Below are 20,875 nucleotides of genomic sequence, written 5' to 3'. Positions count from 1 at the left end.
TCTGGGAAGGTCCGCCATTTCCCCCGGAAGCTCCTCCCCAGAACATGATAGCAGTGTTCCAATATTTTAACATTTGGCTCCCACAGAGAGGAGGGGGTCAAGCTATTTTGCAAAACACCTGAAGGCTGGACAAGGAATAATAGATGGAAACTGACCAAGGAAAGATTCAATCTAGAAATAAGGAGAAATTTTCTGACAGTGAGAACAATCAACCAATGGAACAGCTTGCTTTTTGGAAGTTGTGGGGGCTTCATCACTTGAGTCTTTCAAGAACAGATTGGACTGCTATTTTCAGAAATGGTGTAGGGTCTCCTGCTTGAGCAGTGGGTTGGACTAGATGACCTATAAGATCCCTTCCAACTCTGTTAATCTGTTATCTGTTAAGCCTGATGGCAGTGAACTGTATGAAAATGGGAAGCTTCCACCCATCCTTATGCACTCTGCCTATTCTCTCATTCATCCATCTGCCTAGCTCTCCTTTTGGCCTCCCACAGCGAGTTGTCCCCACAAGTTGGTTGTGTGGAATTGACTGGCATTGACTTGGTATTAATGAAAAATGGGTGAGAGGAATCAAGGAGAAATGAAACACAGGAAGAAACCATCCAGACTTAAAGAGATCATAAATTGATAATTTTTCTCTGTAACCAAAGACCTAGAGAAGTAAATACAGTTATATAATTAAGAGCCAAAAATAAAGAAATCGGACAGGACAGAAATGAATGTGATTTCTAAATATAAGACAGGACAGAAATGAATGTAATTTCTAAATATAAGATAGGTGAAAAAGATCTTGTTTATTTCAACCAGCATTTAGAGTTTAAGATATGTTTTGTCTTCATTGTTATGAAATTATTTCTAAGTATTAATTGACAATTTCAGAATAAAACTTGTCGGACCACTGAATTTTTAAAAGTTATTCTTTCAATTGGTATTTTTTGCTTCTGTGAAACATTTTACTCCACTGCTGGATTTCCTTTGACAAAACAGGAGAACATAATGATATTGTCAATTGTCCAACTAGCGGACCCAAAAGTAGTAAACACTCTTGGAAGCTTTGAATTCCTAAAAGTAAAATGGTGTATTATTGCACAAAGGCTTGCTTAGTTAAACAATAGCTTCCCTTTCTCCCCACCCCTGGGTGTTCACATTGTCCAATTATGAGATATAATTTTATTATAGGAATAATCCACCTCCTTCTCAGGCACCTGCAGTAGAGACCTTGATGTTTTCCAGGCTCTCGTGATTCGTGCACAAAACCTCAGTATTCCATTCCACCCTTCCCTCCCCCTCCCAGTTCAATGGCAAGTTAAATAGAAATAAGATTCAAAGCTGTTCAATCTTGACAGGTATTTTTTAAATCAATTGATTAGACAAACAGAGCAGTATGTATTTCTTACAAGTGAATGTTAGGAATCTCACAGAAATGGTTAGGGTTTATCTGAAGCACAACAGCCACAGTTCAGATATAATGAGCCCAGTTAGCATCTACTGTATTTTTTGGACTATAAGATGCACTCCCCCCCCCCCCCCCAAAAAAAGTGGGTGGAATTGTTTGTGCATCTGATAGAGTGAATGTTGCAAAAGCCCCACCCACCGCCGGCCCCCACCCTTCGGCCTCTGCCTCCCAGCAATTTGCCTCCTTGCAGGAAACAGCAAACAGCCTGATTTAGCACGAGCAGTGGTTGGATCTGGCTCCTGGAATACCACCGATCAGCTGTTCCAGGCTGCAGGGTTCTCCACCGCCCATCACTACCCATCGCCACTGCCACCTATCTCTGCCAGAGGTGGGTTCCTATCGGTTTGGTCCTGTTCGCCCGAATAGGTAGTAAAACTCTGGCATACATTTCCGAACCAGTAGTAATGGCAGTCTGGCCACACACCCAAACCGGTTCCCTCAGTCTCCACAGCCATTGCCAGCATGTTTTTTTGGCTGGAAAAGGAGGCAGAGAGAAACAGTCTTGTTGCACTTACACAACGGGGGGGGGGGGGAGAAATTCCAACTTTAGTCTCCTGGTCCGGCGCGAGGTTTTGGGTGAAGGCGGGAGGGAGGTTGAGCAGCAACCAGAAGCACTCTGCAGGCTTTAGCAGGGCTGGGGGAAGGGAAAAATGCTCCCATTTTTGTAAAAAACAGATGAAAAACAGGCCATTTTTCACAAAAATTGAGGCATTTTCCCCTTCTCCCAGCCTCCAGAAGCACTCTGCAAGCTTCATCAGGGCTGGGGGAAGGGGAAAATGCCCCATTTTTGTGAAAAACGGGCGTAAGGTGAGAGGGCCATGTGATTGAGTGTGTGTGAGTGACATCAAGTTGGCCATGCCAACTCAGTCACATGCCCCCATCTAGCCACACCCACTGAACTGGTACTAAATTTTTTTTGAAACCAACCCCTGCTCCCCGCGCCCCATTTTTGGCATCCACACACCCCATTTTCAGCCACTGCACACCCCGTTTTGGCCTCCATGCATCTTGTTTTCAGTCCGTTCTAGGCAGAGGAGATAGGCAGTGGCAGCGGTGATTTCCGCCACCTGGAACGGGCTGAAAATTTGATGTGTGGAGGCTGAAAAAGGAGCCGGCGATATATGGCAGTGGCAATGGGTCGTGGTGGTGGTGATCTCCACAGCCTGGAACAGCTGATTGGTAGTATTCCGGAAGGCAGATCCAATTGCAAATCAGCTGTTTGTGCTAAATCAGGTTGTACTGAAGCTAACCAGGCTGTTTTCTATTTGCTGCAAGGAGGCAAACTGCTGGGAGGCAGAGGCAGATTTTTTTTTCTTGTTTTCCTTCCCAAAAGCTAGGTGCGTCTTATAGTCCAGGGTGTTTTATAGTCCAAAAAATATGGTACTTATAATCTTCTGGAAGAGCAAAATCAAAGCTCTAATAAAGCTAGTCATCTGGCTTTTTCAGCTCCTGATGTAATTATGTCATTTACATGTGAGTGTGAGACTCCAAAAACTTGAAAACCCTTAACCACATATATTAAATCAGTGACAGATTCAATGACTGACTTCTCAATATCTATTTTGGAACATAAATTCTAACATGGTCTTTAATAGTGTTATATCTTCTGTAATACGAAAGTGTGTAAGTTTGTTATGAAAAATTTTGGACTGCCTGATATCTTCTCTTCAAACATTCTTGAATCAAAGGTAGACCCAAGCACTTTTGTATTTTTTACAAAGAAATGTCTTATTTTCCTTCAATATGGTATGCACAGTGAAGCTCGTTTTTTATATCAGAACATATCTTGGTTAGATTTAAAAGAAGAGGATTTCTATTTTTAAACTGATAGTGATTTGTTGTTGTTATTATTAGTAGTAGTATTGGAAATCTGTTACTTTCTCCTTTCCCTGTTTCATTCTCCACACATAATGTACAGTACCTTCAAGCAGCAAATTACACTTAATGATTTGGGGTAGTGTTAATCAATTTTTTCAGTATTTTTCATTTATGACATCTCCTTAATGTTGTTGACCTAAGGCATCATGGTAAATTGCAACCAAATGATTTGTTGTCTTTTCTTGCCTCACATTACTGTGTAAAGGAAGTTACAGTCCAGCTAATTTGATAAATCTGGAATGTTTTTTTCATAGAAGATGTATTTAGAAAGCAGGTGATTGTGCCTTTGGGGACTAAGAAAGAACTGGCACACAATTGCCTGATTTTTTTTTCCAAAAAAATTTAAATATATGTGCTATTAGTGAATATATGTGCTATTAGTGAATTCCTAATGATGAAGAACATGTTAAATGACAGTCTTTTTCTAAGTTTACACCTGAGCCAGTTCGGTAACTTGGGTCACCTTGCGTGGTTACTTTCTCAACCCCAGAATGTAGGCTTGCCAATTCTGAATAGCTTGCAAAGAAAACCACTGGGAGTTGTACAGTGTAGTGATTTTGTCCAGGAGTAAAAAAAAACTGATTTCAACACACAAATGCAGCCACACTACATATATTGAGTACAAAAATAGTTTGCAGAAACAGTTGAAATTTATTACCTGAAAAACCCTAAAAAATCAATTATTCTTGTTTCATGAGTTCCTTCCAGCATGAAATTCCTTATTCCTTCCATCATGAAATATCCTTACTATTTCAGAACATAATTTACTTTTGTGGAATTACATTCTTATAATTTGGAGACTTCTCTTATTACACTATCCAATACATGTTACCTTGTGACATATTGTACACTGATATTTAATGAAGTATTTCACTATTAATCCCCTTTTCTTTCCAATTCAATGTTAGTAATAATGCAATGCATTACCAGTTACCAACAATCCAGTTATTTCTGCAGCATTTGTATAAGAGTAGATCCAGTATATTTACAGACCTCGCTTTTTTTCCTCTCCTTTGAATTGAAGAAAGATAAAAGCAATCTTACTATGAGCCATTCTAGACTTCAGAGACCAAGCCTGGGGTTGTTGCAGGTTCATTTTATAACCTGTTTCATCATGAACTGAAGGTATTTGGTCTGTTACTGCAACTTTTTTCAGTATTTGCCAAGTAGGTGAGCGCAAAATAATTTTTCAGATGTATGATGTATAGAAGAATCAAAGAAGCCTGAAAACCACATAGCATACTCCTTTATATTGATACTATAGGCACACTTAAGGTTTTTATGCATTAAAAGTTTGAAGAATCTAATAACTAATGCACAAAGTAGTTTTCTATTTTAAGAGCATGCTTATTAACCCTTTTTACTATAGCATGTTGTAAGCAGTCCTTCACAATCAGATCTGAATATAAAAAGTGCTTTCCCCAGATATGGGGAAATTTATGTTTAAAGTCTAATGCATTTAAGTATACTTATAGCTCAGTGTTGAAATGAAGGATCTTTGGTGCTCTCTTGGACAACCTTTGTCTGATTGGACAGCCATTTGTGTGAAATGGTATAAGGCAGGGGTGTCCAAACTTGGGAACTTTAAGACTTGTGGACTTCAACTCCCAGAATTCTGGGGAATTCTGGGAGTTGAAGTCCACAAGTCTTAAAGTTCCCAAGTTTGGACACCCCTGGTATAAGGTTTCCTGATTGAGAAGAGGGTTGGACTGGAAGACCTCCAAGGTTCCTTCCAATTCTGTCATCCTCTGAGCTTGGTTATTTTCTTCCAGATGTTTCATTACCCAGACTAGGTAATATCATCAGTGCCAGACTGATGATGTTATCTAGTTTGGGTAATGAATGCCAGCTTCAGAGTTTTGCAAAAGTTCAAGAGTTCTAGAGCTGGTACCTGCAGATTTGTTGGGGCCAATGCAAGCCAGTTTGAGAGGAGCAAAGTATGTGCTGGTCATTGTAGTTGTGTACAGCAGATTTGGTTTCTGCTATTTACTAAAGAGTAAAACAGAAGTGCTACAGAAATTTAAGCAATGGGTAAGCTTCGTAGAAAGAAGGTATAAACAACAGGTATGTCAGCTGCAAATTTACAGAGGTTAAGAATTCATGTCAGCAAGGTCAACAGTGGTTGGGACAGTCAGGAACAAAACACAGATACACAAATCCGTACACAGGCGCTGAGAACAGTGTAGCTGAGAGGTGGAATGGTGTCTTACAAACAATGAAGGACTCACTGCTGGAGGACTCTGGTCTGAGCAGGTCATATTGTGGTGAAGCCATGTTGACTGTTAATTATTTAATCAATAGGCTATGGAGTTTCTCTACTATTAATACTCCATATACTGTGCTATATGGGAGAAAGCCATCTCTGGCAAATCTAAGAGTTTTTGGAAGCAATGCATGGGTGCATATTCCAAAAGCAATTAGGAGAAAAGGTCAACCAAAGGTTAGAAAGCTCAGGTTTACAGGCTATGAGCCTGGCTCAAAGGGTTATCACTTTAGCAATGGAAGCAAAAGAATAATCATTTCCAGGTCTGCTAGCTTTGCAGAGCAAAATTGGAACAGAATTGGTGCAATTTTTTGGAATGATCCACTTAATGATGGTGACACACTTCGTGATGGTAACTCACTTAGTGATGGTGTCAGCATTCAGGGGGGAGACACTTACAAAGAACAAGAAAAGGAGTCAGGAGAAGATGATGACTCAGATATGAAGCAAGAGAGGGTTGAGACAAAGAGCAGTCAATGCCAGACAGATCAGAGCGATGGAACAAGGTGATTCCACCTGAAGGTATTCTGCTAGTAAAGTTAAGATGTGTAATGTGTGGTATGAGCCAAGAAACTATCAGAGGTATTGACACTACCCAAAATTGAACAAGTAAAGTGGATAGAAGCCATGGACAAAGAAATGCAATCCATGGGTGAACATAACGTGTTCACATCTATGGCTTTGTCGCACAGTTGCAAAGCCGTAGGATGTAAATTGGTATAAAAAAAGAAAGTACTGCCCAACAATGAGGTACAATATAAAACAAAATTAGTGGCACAAGGTTTTTCACAAAGGAAAAACATGCACTATGATGAGGTATTCACGCCAACTGTAAAAAGTGAAAACATAAGTTTGGCACTAGCACTGGCAGCGGTACGTGGCATAAAATTTGGCATTTTGATATAACCATAGCATTCCTAAATGCAGAATTAGAATAAATTTACATGGTTCAAGCACCAGGATATGAAAGTAAAAAGCCTAACACTATACATAAATTGAACAAGGCCATTTATGGGCTGAAGCAGTCAGACAGAATATCTGTTTAGATACTGCATTGAAAGGTTTTGGTTCAAGAGTTGCAAGGCTGATGGTTGCATATATACTAGAAAGATACAAGGTGGGGATTGTCAATTATTAGCATTTGTACTTGATCTCTGTTTCATTGCAAAAGATCTGTCACAGAAAAAGGAATTTGCTAATCAAGTAGAGAAAAAAATTGAATTAAAAGATTTGGGTGAAATACAAAATTATCTTGGTGTAGAGTTACAAAAAACTGAGAAAGGGGATTATGTTCTCAGTCAAAGAAGGAAAATTGAACAGCTGTTGGAGAGATACAACGTGAAGGATTGTAATTCTGCTCCAACACCTACGAGCACAGATTTTCACAACAATTTGGGTGACGACAAAAATGAAGCCTGTGATCAAGAGATATATCAGTTTGCAATAGGGAACTTGTTATATCTGTCACAGTGGTCCAGACCAGACATAGCTTGTGCAGTAAGCATCTTGAGTCACTTTAGTGCTGCACCAATGCAATTGCATTGGATGAGTGTAAAAAGGATTTTCGAGTATTTGAAGGGAAGTGTGAGCTTGGGTCTTCAAATACAGTCTCTGAAGAATGGAAATTAAAATGTAGTGTTGACAGTTATAATGCCAATGATGTAAAAACCAGAAAGTCCAATTCTGGGATTGAAGTATTGTTTGGAGAGACTTTAATTGTTTGGAAGTCCATAAAACAAACAACTGTAGCCATTTTTAAGGCAGAGGCAGAATTTATTGTTCTGTCTGAGCTTTGCTCAGAGGTAACTTGGTACGTACAGCTGTTAAAGGATTTAAACGTAAAAGTAACTGAAGTTGTAATAGTGTTTGAGGATAATGCTTTCATTAAAATGGCAACAGGTGCCAGAGTAAATGGAATCAAGCATGTGGATATTAAATACTGTAATGTAAGAGAAGCCATCAAATGTAAATGCTTCACTGTTCCTCAGAGGAAAATGTGGCAGATATAATGACCAAGCCATTGGGTGGAGTGCACCATGGAAATAATATTAAATTATTTGGTTTTCTGTCTACTCCAATCATGAAGGGAGGAGTGTCAGTATATAGGGGTTCATGAATTGGAATAGACGTGATAACAGATCAGACAATGGGGACACAGACGGCTTGAAGCCTGGGCATGGCTTAGGTTAACTGTGTGTATGTATGTGTGTATGTATATGTATATGTATGTATATATGTATGTGTGCATGTATATGTGTATGTATGTGTGTGTGTGTGTGTGTGTGTGTGTGTGTGTGTGTGTATTTGTGTTACAACCCCTGGTATGCCCAAATATGGGAGGGAACTCACTACTCCCCCTTTCTGTCCTTCGGCTCATTACAGAGGACCATCCAGGCAGAAAACCATATTTTTATTTTTAATGTTGCTTTTTTATATTTGTGTTGTATTTGTGCTGATAAATAAATAAAGGGAGACTAGTATAGTATAACACAAATACATACCTATTTCCCTGGCCGAGCTGATAAGGAAGAGAGCCTGTGGCTTAGTGGCTAATACAACTGCCTAATATGTAATACAGCCCTGGTTCGAATCCCAGTAATGGTATGGCTAGCTGATGAGAGCTAAATAGCTTGAAATAGATCTATACTAGTCTCCCTTTATTTATTTATCAGCACAATACTATATATATAGTGGTGACTAACTTTTTTGTTGTTGGATGCCAAAAATGCGAGGGCGTGCATGATAATGCATGTGCGTGCCACCACCCATACTGCAAAGTGCACCCCACATGTGCATGCATGTGCAATCCCCCCATGTTCCTCCCCATGCACCATACTGCTCATCTCCAAGCTGAGTTTGGAATTTTGCCGAGGGTTGGGAGAGCCTGTTTTTGCCCTCCCCAGGCTCCAGGGAAGTCTCCTGAGCCTGGGGAGGGCGAAAAATGGTCCCAATGGGCCTACTGGAAGTTTGGAAATGATCCATTTCTGGCTTCCGGAAGGCCTCCGGGGGGGCCAGGGGAGGCCTGGGAAGGTTGAAAATGGCCTCCCTCGGCCCTCCAGAAGGCTGAAAATCAGCTGGCTGGTGCACACATACGCACCGGAGCTGACAGCTCACATGCAGCAGATTTGGCTCCATGTGCCACCTGTGGCACGCGTGTCATAGGTTCATCATCACAGTTCTAAGGTTTCTGTGAATATTGATTCTGTACTTCTGGATTCTGAGTTCTGGTTTTGGCTTCTGCTGTATGGTATTGTTTATAAAGAAGTTTCTTATATAAATGAAACCTGCTGAATTATTTACGTGTGTGCTGGTTGGATTGATGCAAACTCTAACAAGTTCATTTCTTCTTTTTCTACCCTGCAGGAGTAACAACAGTGCTAACAATGACAACGCTAAGCATCAGTGCTCGTAATTCCCTGCCCAAAGTAGCTTATGCCACAGCTATGGATTGGTTTATTGCAGTTTGTTATGCATTTGTGTTCTCTGCCTTGATAGAATTTGCCACTGTAAATTACTTCACAAAAAGAGGATGGGCATGGGATGGAAAAAGTATAGTCAATGATAAGGTGAGTGATCAAAAATATGTTTAAGGTTTCTTCCAATTTGAAAAGAAATTTTTTAGCAGAATCTCTGTTGATAGTTTTCCATTACTGAAAAATAATTAAAGTTTTAAGCCAATATAAAGACAGGGTATGATAAACAAGAATGATTATGAAAAGAAGTAGAGAGTTTGGGTCTGCATTTCAGCAGAACTTAAACAGTTCATATGGAATCTTTATCTGTTTCATCTTAAAGAAACAAATATTATCCCCAAACCTTCAACTATATTTCATTATCTTCAACAATTTTTATAAGGAAATTAGTGAAACAAAAGGTATTTTGCTAAAATAATTTTAACTATGGTATATTGAGCATAATAAATGAAGAGCTGTCATAGATTTATATAATCTTTCTATGTAATTGTACAGATTCTCATTTGACTAAAGCAAATTGTTTATTTCAAAAATGGTTTTCATTTTCAGAAATGTTTGATCTCAGTAGAGTAATTATGTGTTTAAAATATATAAATATAATCCCTTAAAATACATTTAACAGCAATTATTATACTTTATTCATTGAACATGAAATTCAGTCAATTGTGATTAATATTATTATTATTATTTTGGTTGATACTTAGGATGCTGGCAGGAACCTGTATCAACCATTAGCACCAATCAATGGTATTTATGACACATCTTTAAATGTTCAGTTGACTGAGTTTCATGTTTAATGAATAAAAGAAATAATAATAATAATAATAATAATAATAATAATAATAATAATAATAATAATAATAATAATAATAATAATAATAATAATAATAATCATCTACCCAAACTGCCAACTTTGCAGTAACAAAGTCAAAACTATTTCACATTTAATATGTGAATGCAGCAAAATCGCACAAACTGATTACAAAGCTAGACATGACCGAGTTGCTAAATTAATTCACTGGTCATGGGAACATAAAGTGGAAAAAGTTATTGAAAATGAGAAGGTGAAGATCTTGTGGGACTTTCAAATACAAATGGATCGTCATTTGGAGCACAACACACCAGATATCACAGTTGTAGAGGGCCAAAGTGTACAGTTTATTGATTTCCTGGAGATGCCAGAGTTGAAGAAAAAGAACTAGAAAAAATCATGAAATATCGTGACCTGGCCATCGAAACTCCACAGCTATGGATGAAGTATGTAACAGTGATACCCATTGTCATCGGGGCACTTGGCACCATGTCCAAGAATTTTACAAGATACATCAACAAATTGCAGCTTTCTGCAATAACACCAGCGGAACTGCAAAAACTGTGCTACTCGGAACATCGTATATTTTAAGAAGGCACTTGGTTGATCCCTAGGACGCTGGCAGCAAACCGTATCAACCATTAGCACCAGTCACTGGTATTTGTAATGCATTTTTGAATGTTCAGTTGGCTGAGTTTCATGTTTAATGAATAAAGTATATAATAAAGAAAATTTAAAAAAATAAAAAAGTTTGGTTCATTGACCTGGTTCAATACCTGGTAATGCGCGAATTGAAGATAAGCAGCAAGAAAAAATTACAAAGTATCAGGACTTGCAAATTGAACTTGAGCGACTGTGGAAAAAGAAATCGAGTGTTGTCCTGATTGTAATTGGAGCCCTTGGAGCAATACCTAAAGGGCTACCTCACTATTTGGAGATTCTAAATTTATCAGACTTGAACATTCTGATTCTACAAAAAACCACCCTACTAGGAACAGCTTATATCCAATGTTACCTTAACAGTTCCTAGGTCCTTGGTTAGGACTCGAGCTGTTGAGCTACCAACCAGCTCCAAAGGCTCTGAATCTCAACCAAATAATAATAATAATAATAATAATAATAATAATAATAATAATAATAACAACAACAACAACAACAACAACAACAACAACAACAGAAATTATGCAAAGGCAGTCAAGAAAAATGAAGAATTGGAGTGCACCTGGACTAGATGAGCTACATGGCTTCTGGCTAAAGGCACTTACAAGTGTACATGAAATATTGGCAGCCCAAATGAACCAGACACCTGAAAAGGATTTATTTATTTATTTATTTCTTAGCGCTTATAGACCGCCCCCTCTCCCGAAGGGACTCGGGAGAATGGATGGATGACAACTGAAAGGACATTTTTGATCCAAAAAGACAAACAAAGAGGAAAGGACCCTCGAAACTATAGGCCAATCACCTGCTTGCCAACAACATACAAACTCCTTACTGGCATCATTGCAAATCAAATCTATGGATACTTGGAAAGAAATGACTTGCTTCCTGCAGAACAGAAAGGATACTGCAAAAATTCAAGGGGAATAAAGGACCAATTGCTGATTGACAAGCTAATCCTAAATAATTCAAAGAAAAGTCAAGCCAACTTGTTCATGGCATGGATAGACTATAAGAAAGCATTTGATTCAGTTTCCCACAGCTGGATCAAGAAATCCTTAAAAATCGTTGGTATCAGCAGCAACATACAAAAATTCATGGAAACTTCAATGAACCTTTGGAAAAGGAATCTTATGGCTAATGGAGAAGAACTGGGTAAAATTGAAATTAAACAAGGCATTTTCCAGGATGATTCCCTTTCACCCCTACTTTTTATACTGTCAATGCTACCACTGACAACCATTTTGAAGAAAGTGAACTGTGGATACGAACTTGCAAAGAAAGGACTGAACATTTCGCACTTGGTATACATGGATGACTTGAAGCTATTTGATAAAACAAAAGCTGAACTGAATGTATTAATTGAAAGCACAAAAGAATTTAGTCAAGACATTGGCATGCAGTTTGGAATTGACAAATGTGCAACAATGGCAATCAAAGCAGGCAGGGTCATAAAAGATGATGGAATAGAACTTGAGAATGAAGAAATGATAAAGGGAGTAAAACTAGAAGAAGGTTACAAGTGCCTGGGGATTTTAGAGGCCTCTGACTTAATGCATAATAAAGTCAAGGAATCAACTTCAGCCAAGTACATTCAACGAATTCACAAAATATTAAAGTCCAAATTGAGTGGAGGAAACATCATAAAAGCAATAAATACCTGGGCTATACCTGTGATCCGATACTCTGCAGGAATAATTGACTGGACCCAGATGGAGCTTGGACAATTTGGACAGAAAAACAAGGAAGCTTATGACAATGAATCATGCCCTGCACCCTAAAAGTGATGTTGCCCGATTATATCTACCAAGAGCAGAAGGTGGTCAAGGACTCCTACAAGTAAAGCAATGTGGAAGAAGAAAGACACAGCTTGAATAACAACATCCAGAAAAGTGAAGAACCAATGATTAAGAAAGTAAATAAAGGAGGCCTTCTGAAGACAATTAAGTCGAAAGCTGAATACAAGAAAGAAGTAATTGAGAAGCGAGCTGAAAATTGGAAAAGCAAAGCTATGCATGGCCAATACTTAAAAGGTATTGAAGGCAAAGCTGATCAAAAGCTAATAAGGATACTGGCAAATTCAGTATTCAATCATCTGATGGAAAACAGTTTGTATCCATTAGAACAAAAAGGAAATTATAAAAAATCAAGAGGAACAAAATATCAGCTGCTCATAGACAAAATGGTACTAAAAATGCAAAACGAAGAAAAACAAATTTAAACATGGTGTGGATTGATTACAAGAAGGCATTTGACTCATTACCCCACAGCTGGATTAACACCTGTCTGGAAGACTTTGGCATCAGCAAAAATATCTGTACATTTTTGAAAGCAAATATGAAAAAATGGAAAACAGTTCTAACAAATGGGAAGAATATTGGTGAAGTTCAACATCAGACGAGGAATCTTCCAAGGGGATTCACTTTCCCCACTACTGTTCAACATTACATTAATTCCACTGACAATAATCCTATGAAACACAAAAACTGGGATACCAAATCTCAAGCCAACATGGTAAGATAAACCATCTACTATACATGGATGACTTAAAAATGTATGCAAAAAGCCCCAGTGAACTTAAATCAATACTCAACACAGTTCAACTGTTCAGCAGTGACATTAAAATGAACTTTGTACTTGAAAAATGTGCTATATTATCCATGCAGCAAGGAAAAATGGAAAAAACAGAAGGAACAGAACTGGGAAATGGAAATATAGTGAAAGCATTAGCAAAAGATGATGGTTACAAGTACGTAGGTATATTGGAAGCAGATAACATCTTGAATGGAAAAGTCAAAGAGTCAATGCAAAAGGAATAAATCAGGAGGGTACGCAAAATATTAAAATCAAAGCTGAATGCTGGAAACATAATCAAAGGCATTAATACATGGGCAGTTCCAGTGATACGCTACTCAGCTGAATCATCAACTGGACTCTGGCTGAACTGGAAAACGTGGACCGGAAAACAACCAAACTTTTGAATATGTACCACGCTTTACATCCATGAAGTGACATCGACAGGTTGTACCTGCCAAGAAAAATAGGGGGCAGGTGGCTATTGCAAATCCATCAAACTGTAGAAGAAGAAAAATGAAGTTTGAATGATTATGTGAACCAAAGTACAGAAAAATTGCTGCAGGCTGTGAAAACAGAGAACAGCATAAAAACAACAGAAACAAAGACAGAATATAAGGAAAAACAGCTGGATGCCAGATTAAATAAATGGAAAACCAAAGCTTTGCATGGACAGCACTTGAAAAACATTGAAGGAAAATGTGGTGACAACTTGACATGGACATGGCTTAAGATTGGAACTATCAAGAAAGAAACGGAAGGTTTAATACAAACGGATCGTCATTTGGAGCACAACACGCCAGATATCACGGTTGTAGAGGGCCGAAATGTACAGTTTATTGATATCGCTGTTCCTGGAGATGCCAGAGTCGAAGAAAAAGAACTAGAAAAAATCATGAAATATCGCGACCTGGCCATCGAAACTAAGGGCTATGGATGAAGCATGTAACAGTGATACCCATTGTCATCAGGGCACTTGGCACAATGTCCAAGAATTTTACAAGATACATCCACAAATTGCAGCTTCCTGCAATAACACCAGCAGAACTGCAAAAAACCGTGCTACTTGGAACATCGTATATTTTAAGAAGGTACTTGGTTGATACCTAGGACGCTGGCAGCAAACCGTATCAACCATTAGCACCAGTCACTGGTATTTGTAATGCATTTTTGAATGTTCAGTTGGCTGAGTTTCATGTTTAATGAATAAAGTATATAGTAATAATAATAATCTAGGTTTAATAAATAAACCTTTTTATTTATCAAGAAGAGTTTTTAATCAAACAAAAAATTGAATAGCTGGTTCTATTGATCCAGCTGAACCAAAACATGTTTTTGATATTTTCAGTTGGAAGTAGAATGAAAAAATGCTTATTCAGTTCAGGGGCATGAACCAAAATGTTGTTGTTCTGGAAGAAGAGGTTACAATGGATATGAATGGGAAAAAATCAAGGATAAATGTCAGGGTCCCAACTAATAGATTCATAGCATGCAAAACTCTGAGGCAGGTAGATTCCTCAAAGAATAGCTTTATTGGAAATACCATATTGGTGCATATGATGAAAACCGACTCTGAAGGGTCCATCGATTTTCACCCAATTAAAAGTGAAAGTGTTTTCCTCAATCCCAAACAATCAGTCACATGGCCCAATCAAGGCAGTGTCCGCTGGACATCACTCCTCCTTCTTCCAGCCAAGAACGTCCTTGGATCCCAAGAGAAAGTATTTTATTTTGACTACACAACCCCAACTATCTCTAATCCCCCCTCCCTATCCCTCACCTCCAGTGTGGCAGCACTGACGCTCCACGATGGCGTCAGCCATGCCAGCTACAACGTTGACAATAAAAACTTTGGCATGTTATCCTCGATAACCAGCCACAACCACCCCTAGTTTAGTGAAGGGGAAAACGTCATGTGATGACATGATGCCATAAGTTTGACACCCCTGTCCTGGAGCAAATGAGTCAGTGACAAAGGACTATTGGAATAGTGTTGATACATAGACCGTACAGAGGAGAAAATAAGAGTGGTGTGCTGTCCACCAGCCTTGCTCTGCTCACCCAATAAAATACCTCTGGAAACCCTCTTGCTTTAACCAAAACCTTGAACAAACCAAAACACCTGGGTTTTGTTTCTCCAGATTTATGGCTGACTCAAAACAAAGTAAATGTAAACTAGATTTCTAAGCTCACTAAAAGAGCATTTTCAATTATTTGACATCTGCAGTTCTTAAAAAGAATTTTCCTCTTTTAAAAAGTCCTTTTTAGTGCTAAAATGCTGTTTTGAAAAAATGTTTCTTTGTTTCTACAAATTCCATTGAGTGCACAAGGAACTTGAGGAAATGAAATTTTATTTATCAGTTACATAGCAATAAGAAGACACAAGCATTCTTAGCATGCTAGTAAAACCATAGTTGAGGTGGAGTTCAAGTGAATATACTTCAAATTGCAATTCAAGTAAAAGAATGGGATAATTGTGAGGGAAAGCATGAAAGAAGAGGAAAATTGAACCTCTGAGTTTGAAGTTTATATCATTTATCTGCTAATTTATAAATATCAGAGCATTAATGTCCTTTTTGGGGTGGGAAATTCCATGTCACTAACCCATGGCTTATAAACTAAAAAATCAAAAGTAGAAGGGAAAAAGAAGTACCCAAGGAAGTCAGGAAGTACCCTGACTTTTCATGAATTTGTTACATTATCACATGTCTGTTTTAGAATTATTCAGATAGCTCAATTCCAGTTCAGTTGATGGTCCATCCATTCTTCTTCACAAATAATTTGTTTCAAGATCTTTCAATAGAAGGGCTCCAGAAAATAATAAGCAAAAAGAACAGATAACATTTATTCTGCCATTCCTCCAAAAGAGCTTTGACCAGCCTTGGAAAACTAAACAGGTTTGGACCTAGTTAGTAAATGAGAGATTACCAGAAAATTACATGCTGGGAAATTGAAAAAACATCCTGGAACAAAGCAATTCCAACTGCTTCCATATTGTGCTGTTCTTAATAGTGAAGAACACAGTATAAGAAAGAAGTATATTTCTCATCACTGCAGTTACTGGTTACCTTGACCATAATGTGCATTTCAGATCTTCTAACTTACTCCTTTTCTTGAAGTATAAATAATATATCTATGCAGATTGAATAATAACAGTATGATACTTTCCCCATCTCTCGATACTGCAAAATAATTTGTTTTATAAAATAATAAATGCAAATATTCTGCCCACTTGCATAAGAGTTGGTTCACATTGAAGCATAGGTACAGAAGCTTCCAATTTGGTCAGCACAAAAACAGCATTATTCCATCACAGTGAAGAAAAATGAATCATGTTACCATTGAAGATTCACACATAGGCCTTAACCAAAAGTTGGAGAAGCTTTCTACAATGGCAGTACAATAGTCAACAAGGTTAATCTGAGGCACATTATTGTGAATTGAATGAAGTAGATAGTGTTATTGGTGCAGAAACTTTTGAAAATATGTATTATTAATATTATGTTTTAACAGAAAAAAGAAAAGGCCTCGGTCATTAAGAAAAACAATGCCTACGCGGTGGCCGTTGCCAATTATGGACCAAACATCACCAAGGATTCTGTTCTTCCCACCATCTCCAAGAGTGCTACCACTACTTCAGAACCTCACAAAGTCAAACCAGAAACCAAACCACAAGAAGCAAAGAAAACCTTTAACAGTGTTAGCAAAATTGACAGAATGTCCAGAATAGTATTTCCAGTTTTATTTGGCACATTCAATTTGGTGTATTGGGCCACATATCTAAACAGGGAACCTGTCTTGCATGGGTTTGCACCCTCACACTAAAACCTTAACTTTATGCTGAGGGCATGTAACATCATTATGATCAAGTTGTTTTCCTATGTACAGTATGACTAATAACTGCTAATCAGTGCACTAATATGTACAGGATGTATATAGATGTCATGTTTGTTTATCTCCAAAGGAGGTGCACAGAGTTTAGTCATGGGATCTGTAAGCAGATGGCAGCCATGGCAAATATATGCTGCTCTCCTATCTATGTGGATTCTCCTAAATTTGGATTTAACTATGCTGAATTATATCCATACAAACCATATATGGTCCTACATAACTATTTAGTAATGCTATTTTTTTAATTTAAAGTGTAAGATATTTTTCTATGAGACAACTGGTTCTACTTAATACAAAGAAGCTATCATTTAAAAAGAGAAGGATTTTTTTAAAAAAAGAGTAATCTTAATTTCTTACAGTATCAGTGCCCATGTAAATATTATAGATATGTGGTGAGCATAAGTACTCTCTTGTTAGCAATCATTAAGAATGCAAGTTATGCATAAAAGATTCAGAATGGCAGGGATAATTATTTCATTTAATCAAGTTTTGAAGTTGCTAATTATTGGCTTATCCTATGGTGTGACCAGTGGTCTGTTGATAAACAAAAGAGTTGCACTTTCAACAATACAAGGAAATAATTGAATCCATACTAGAGGTGATATTCAGCAGGTTCTAACCAGTTCTGGAGAACCAGTAGTGGAAATTTTGAGTAATTCGGAGAACCGGTAAATACCACCTCTGACTGGCCCCGCCCCCATCTATTCTCTGCCTCCCCAGTCCCAGCTGATCGGGAGGAAATGGGGATTTTGCAGTAACCTTCCCTTGGAGTGGGGAGGGAATGGAGATTTTACTGTATCCTTCCCCTGCCACACCCACCAAGCCATATCCACAGAACCGGTAGTAAAAAAAATTGAATCCTACCACTGATACATACACATTGCAGAAGATGTTGACAACATGCAGAAACACAGTGAGACATAAAACTAAACAACTAAGCATGTGTTCTTGATTCCTGGTTAGTTATATTAAATCAGTAATTTGTTTTAGTTATTTCCCTCCTCCTGTCTCCAGTGCATTCTGGATCATGATTTAAAAGCTGAAATAGGCAAATTGTGCAGAAGTTCAAAGAGAAGCAATATTGATTAATAAGACAATGTCCATATATTCAAGCCACTGTTTTTGTAGATTGCTTCATGTCAACACCTTTTGATGTCCAACTGGGACATCAAAGTTGGAAGCCTATGTCTTAAGTGGGCAAAGTCTTAAACAGGATAGAATTTAAACAGAGAATTTAATCCAACAGGAAGACTTGTTTCTTCCCAGCGAGATAAACTTGCTATTAGAAATAGAAAAAGCTATTGAAAATAGAACATCATATATGCAGATAACTTCAAACATCACTGCTGAAATGCATGGATATTTTTGAACATTAACATGAAGATTTACTGTTGCTTGGAAAGAAGTTTCTTATCTGATAAATTTAACAATTTAACTTGCAAACAACACTTCTCTCTTCCTGCCCTGTCCCGTCCTGCAGAATTACTTTTTCTCCCCTTTCATCCAATTTTCCTGTTCATTCCATTTCTATCCCTTTTCATTTTTTTTCTTATTGCTTCATTAAGGAGAGGGAAGGGAATATACATGTATGTGTGCGTCTGTACTTACATATTTCTCTCTATAAGAAAGTTTACGGTTTGAACATGGTTGATATGTGCTGAAGGGAGTTCATATCAATAAATTTGGTACTTCATTTTACAGGAAATTGGTTTTAATCAGTAAGTATTACTTCAGGTTTTTAAAAAAATGTTAACTTGCCTGTACACTTTTGGGGATGGGAGTATTCCCTCTCCCCCCCCTCTCTCTCTCTCACACACACACACAGAGGGAGGGAAAAGCTCTGGGAGCAGAAGCAACATCCAGCTTCGTATTTGCTTCCCCATTAACTTTCATTGTAGAAAGCTGGCAGGAAGAAATCATGATTGCATAACTTTGGCTGGTAAATCATAACTTTACCAATTTTCAATCTAACAGGGATTCTATGTTTTGGATGCATGATTTAAGTTAGCTCATTTGATGTACATTGATTCAAAATTATTGCCCTGTGATGAACCACTTCACCCAATTGAAGGTTACAAACAATCAAACAGACAGAAGAGTTTTAGCAGTCTATAGATATACACACAAACAGGAGAAACTGGCATTGTATTGTATTTTTGTCTGCATTTATTATATACTGTATTTTTCTAACTACCCTACATTTCGGGGAGGGTCTTCTTAAATTCATATTTCAGGTAAATATGATCCTTCAAATAAGCCATTCAGTATTAAGGATATAGTAGTAGCAATAAGGTAAGGTCAGTTTTCATTTTATTATTTGAAATAACTAGAAAAATATTTGTTTTCAATTATTATATTTCTGAATTTTTGAAATGAGCAGCCTTAGAAATCATTTGCATTGATTGCTGTGCATATGACAATTTGCCACTAATGGAATCAAGTAACTTCACTAATAAACTTAAAAATGAATCCAAAGGTTGGTGCCAAAGGATGGATACAAACGTTCACTTCCATATGATGAAGTTATCTTTTGCTCATGTAAAAGCTATTCTCAGTCTCTAGAGTATTGCATGAGAAAAGTGCAATTCAATCCAAAGATGTTCTTCCATTTATGCAACCTCCTTCTGCATAATCTTGCTCAAGCAGAAACATAAAAGCTACCATCACATTAGTAAGTGCTTGAACAAGCAATTTGTAGATCAGCCAAACTATTCATTTTCTTTCTGTATACTTGTTCCTTGGAATGTGTTCAAGACCATGTTTTGTAGCCCTGATTTGATATCTGTTAACCCATTCAACTATCCAATAATGAAAAAACTTCTGACACTTTTTTTAGATTACAATAAGAAGTTCCAGAAACTAGACAGAAAAAGAAATTTGATCAGTCAATAGGGCATAATCTTATGGATAATTTGCTTGTCATAATGCCTTGAGAAGCAACATTTTACATTTTTACATATAGATATATAACTTTATCTACATGTAGTAGACAGTCACAAGGCAACTTTGAATATAAAATCCACCTTGTGAATTTCCATTTTTATAACTTTCAAAAGAAATGCTAAGTACCTAGAATATACAATACATTCGGATGATGTTTACAAAATTAAAATGTTACATTGGTAACATTTTTGTGCATTTTTTCCAAAGTAAAGTTTCCATTAATTCTACTCTGAAAGCCTTCCTTCATACTATTTGTTTTTCAAAGTTGGTTCCATAATGATAGTTTGATTAATTCCTTTATCATAAATTATGATTACTGCTTTTGTAAACTACAATTTATCTTTTCCTGGCGTAAGTGTAAAACAACTTTTTTTAAAAATAGTTTTTCTATGAAGTGGATTATTTTTTGTTTTGTTTATAAAGAAAAAAATATTTAATGCTTCATAAATACTTATGAAAACAAAATTAAAGCCTGTATTTAAAATTTTTGTATTGTATTTAATATGATCCATTAATTTAATCCTGAAACTTGTCCCCAAAGCCCTTATAAACAGTATCATCACTGATAATTATTTATATTTTTAAATGTTTCAACAGATTTGATCAATCAAAAGTATTTGATTTACATATAGGTACATATTAGCAGTTATTAGTTGATTTTTAAGAGAAAAAATACACCAGAATGATGGTGTCTTTATATTAAAACTGTGTAGTTGTCTAGTGTTGTTTATTGCAGTTTTGTACAGTGCATAAACTAGATATTGCAAAGTTGAATAATACTGTATATTTCTAAAGCAAATTTAAAATTAATGTGTGAAAACTCATGTATATGTGTGTTTGTATGTATGAGGTTAGAATGCAGCATTTTGGCTGATTCTGGCCACTTGATAGGAATTTGATCCTTACCAATTCATGGTTGATTCAGC

At 37.2% G+C, this 20,875-nt stretch overlaps 1 protein-coding gene across 1 annotated transcript in view; it reads left to right on the top strand.

The window, feature by feature from the left end:
- The window catches only part of LOC309395097 (gamma-aminobutyric acid receptor subunit alpha-2), a 110,917-nt gene extending 93,615 nt beyond the window's left edge, over window positions 1-17,302 (top strand). Inside the window, exons 6-7 of the mRNA XM_081958900.1 lie at window positions 8,961-9,163; window positions 16,629-17,302. Coding sequence (XP_081815026.1) covers window positions 8,961-9,163; window positions 16,629-16,940 — 515 coding nt within the window. The 3' untranslated portion in view covers window positions 16,941-17,302. The remainder of the gene's footprint in view (window positions 1-8,960; window positions 9,164-16,628) is intronic.
- The last annotated feature ends 3,573 nt before the right edge of the window (window positions 17,303-20,875 follow it).

This window comes from Natrix helvetica, assembly GCF_964273705.1.
Source record: "Natrix helvetica genome assembly, chromosome: 7".
NCBI classification, from domain to species: domain Eukaryota; kingdom Metazoa; phylum Chordata; class Lepidosauria; order Squamata; family Natricidae; genus Natrix; species Natrix helvetica.
The sequence above is the reverse complement of the archived record's forward strand: the minus strand, read 5'-3'. Positions and strand labels throughout refer to the sequence as shown.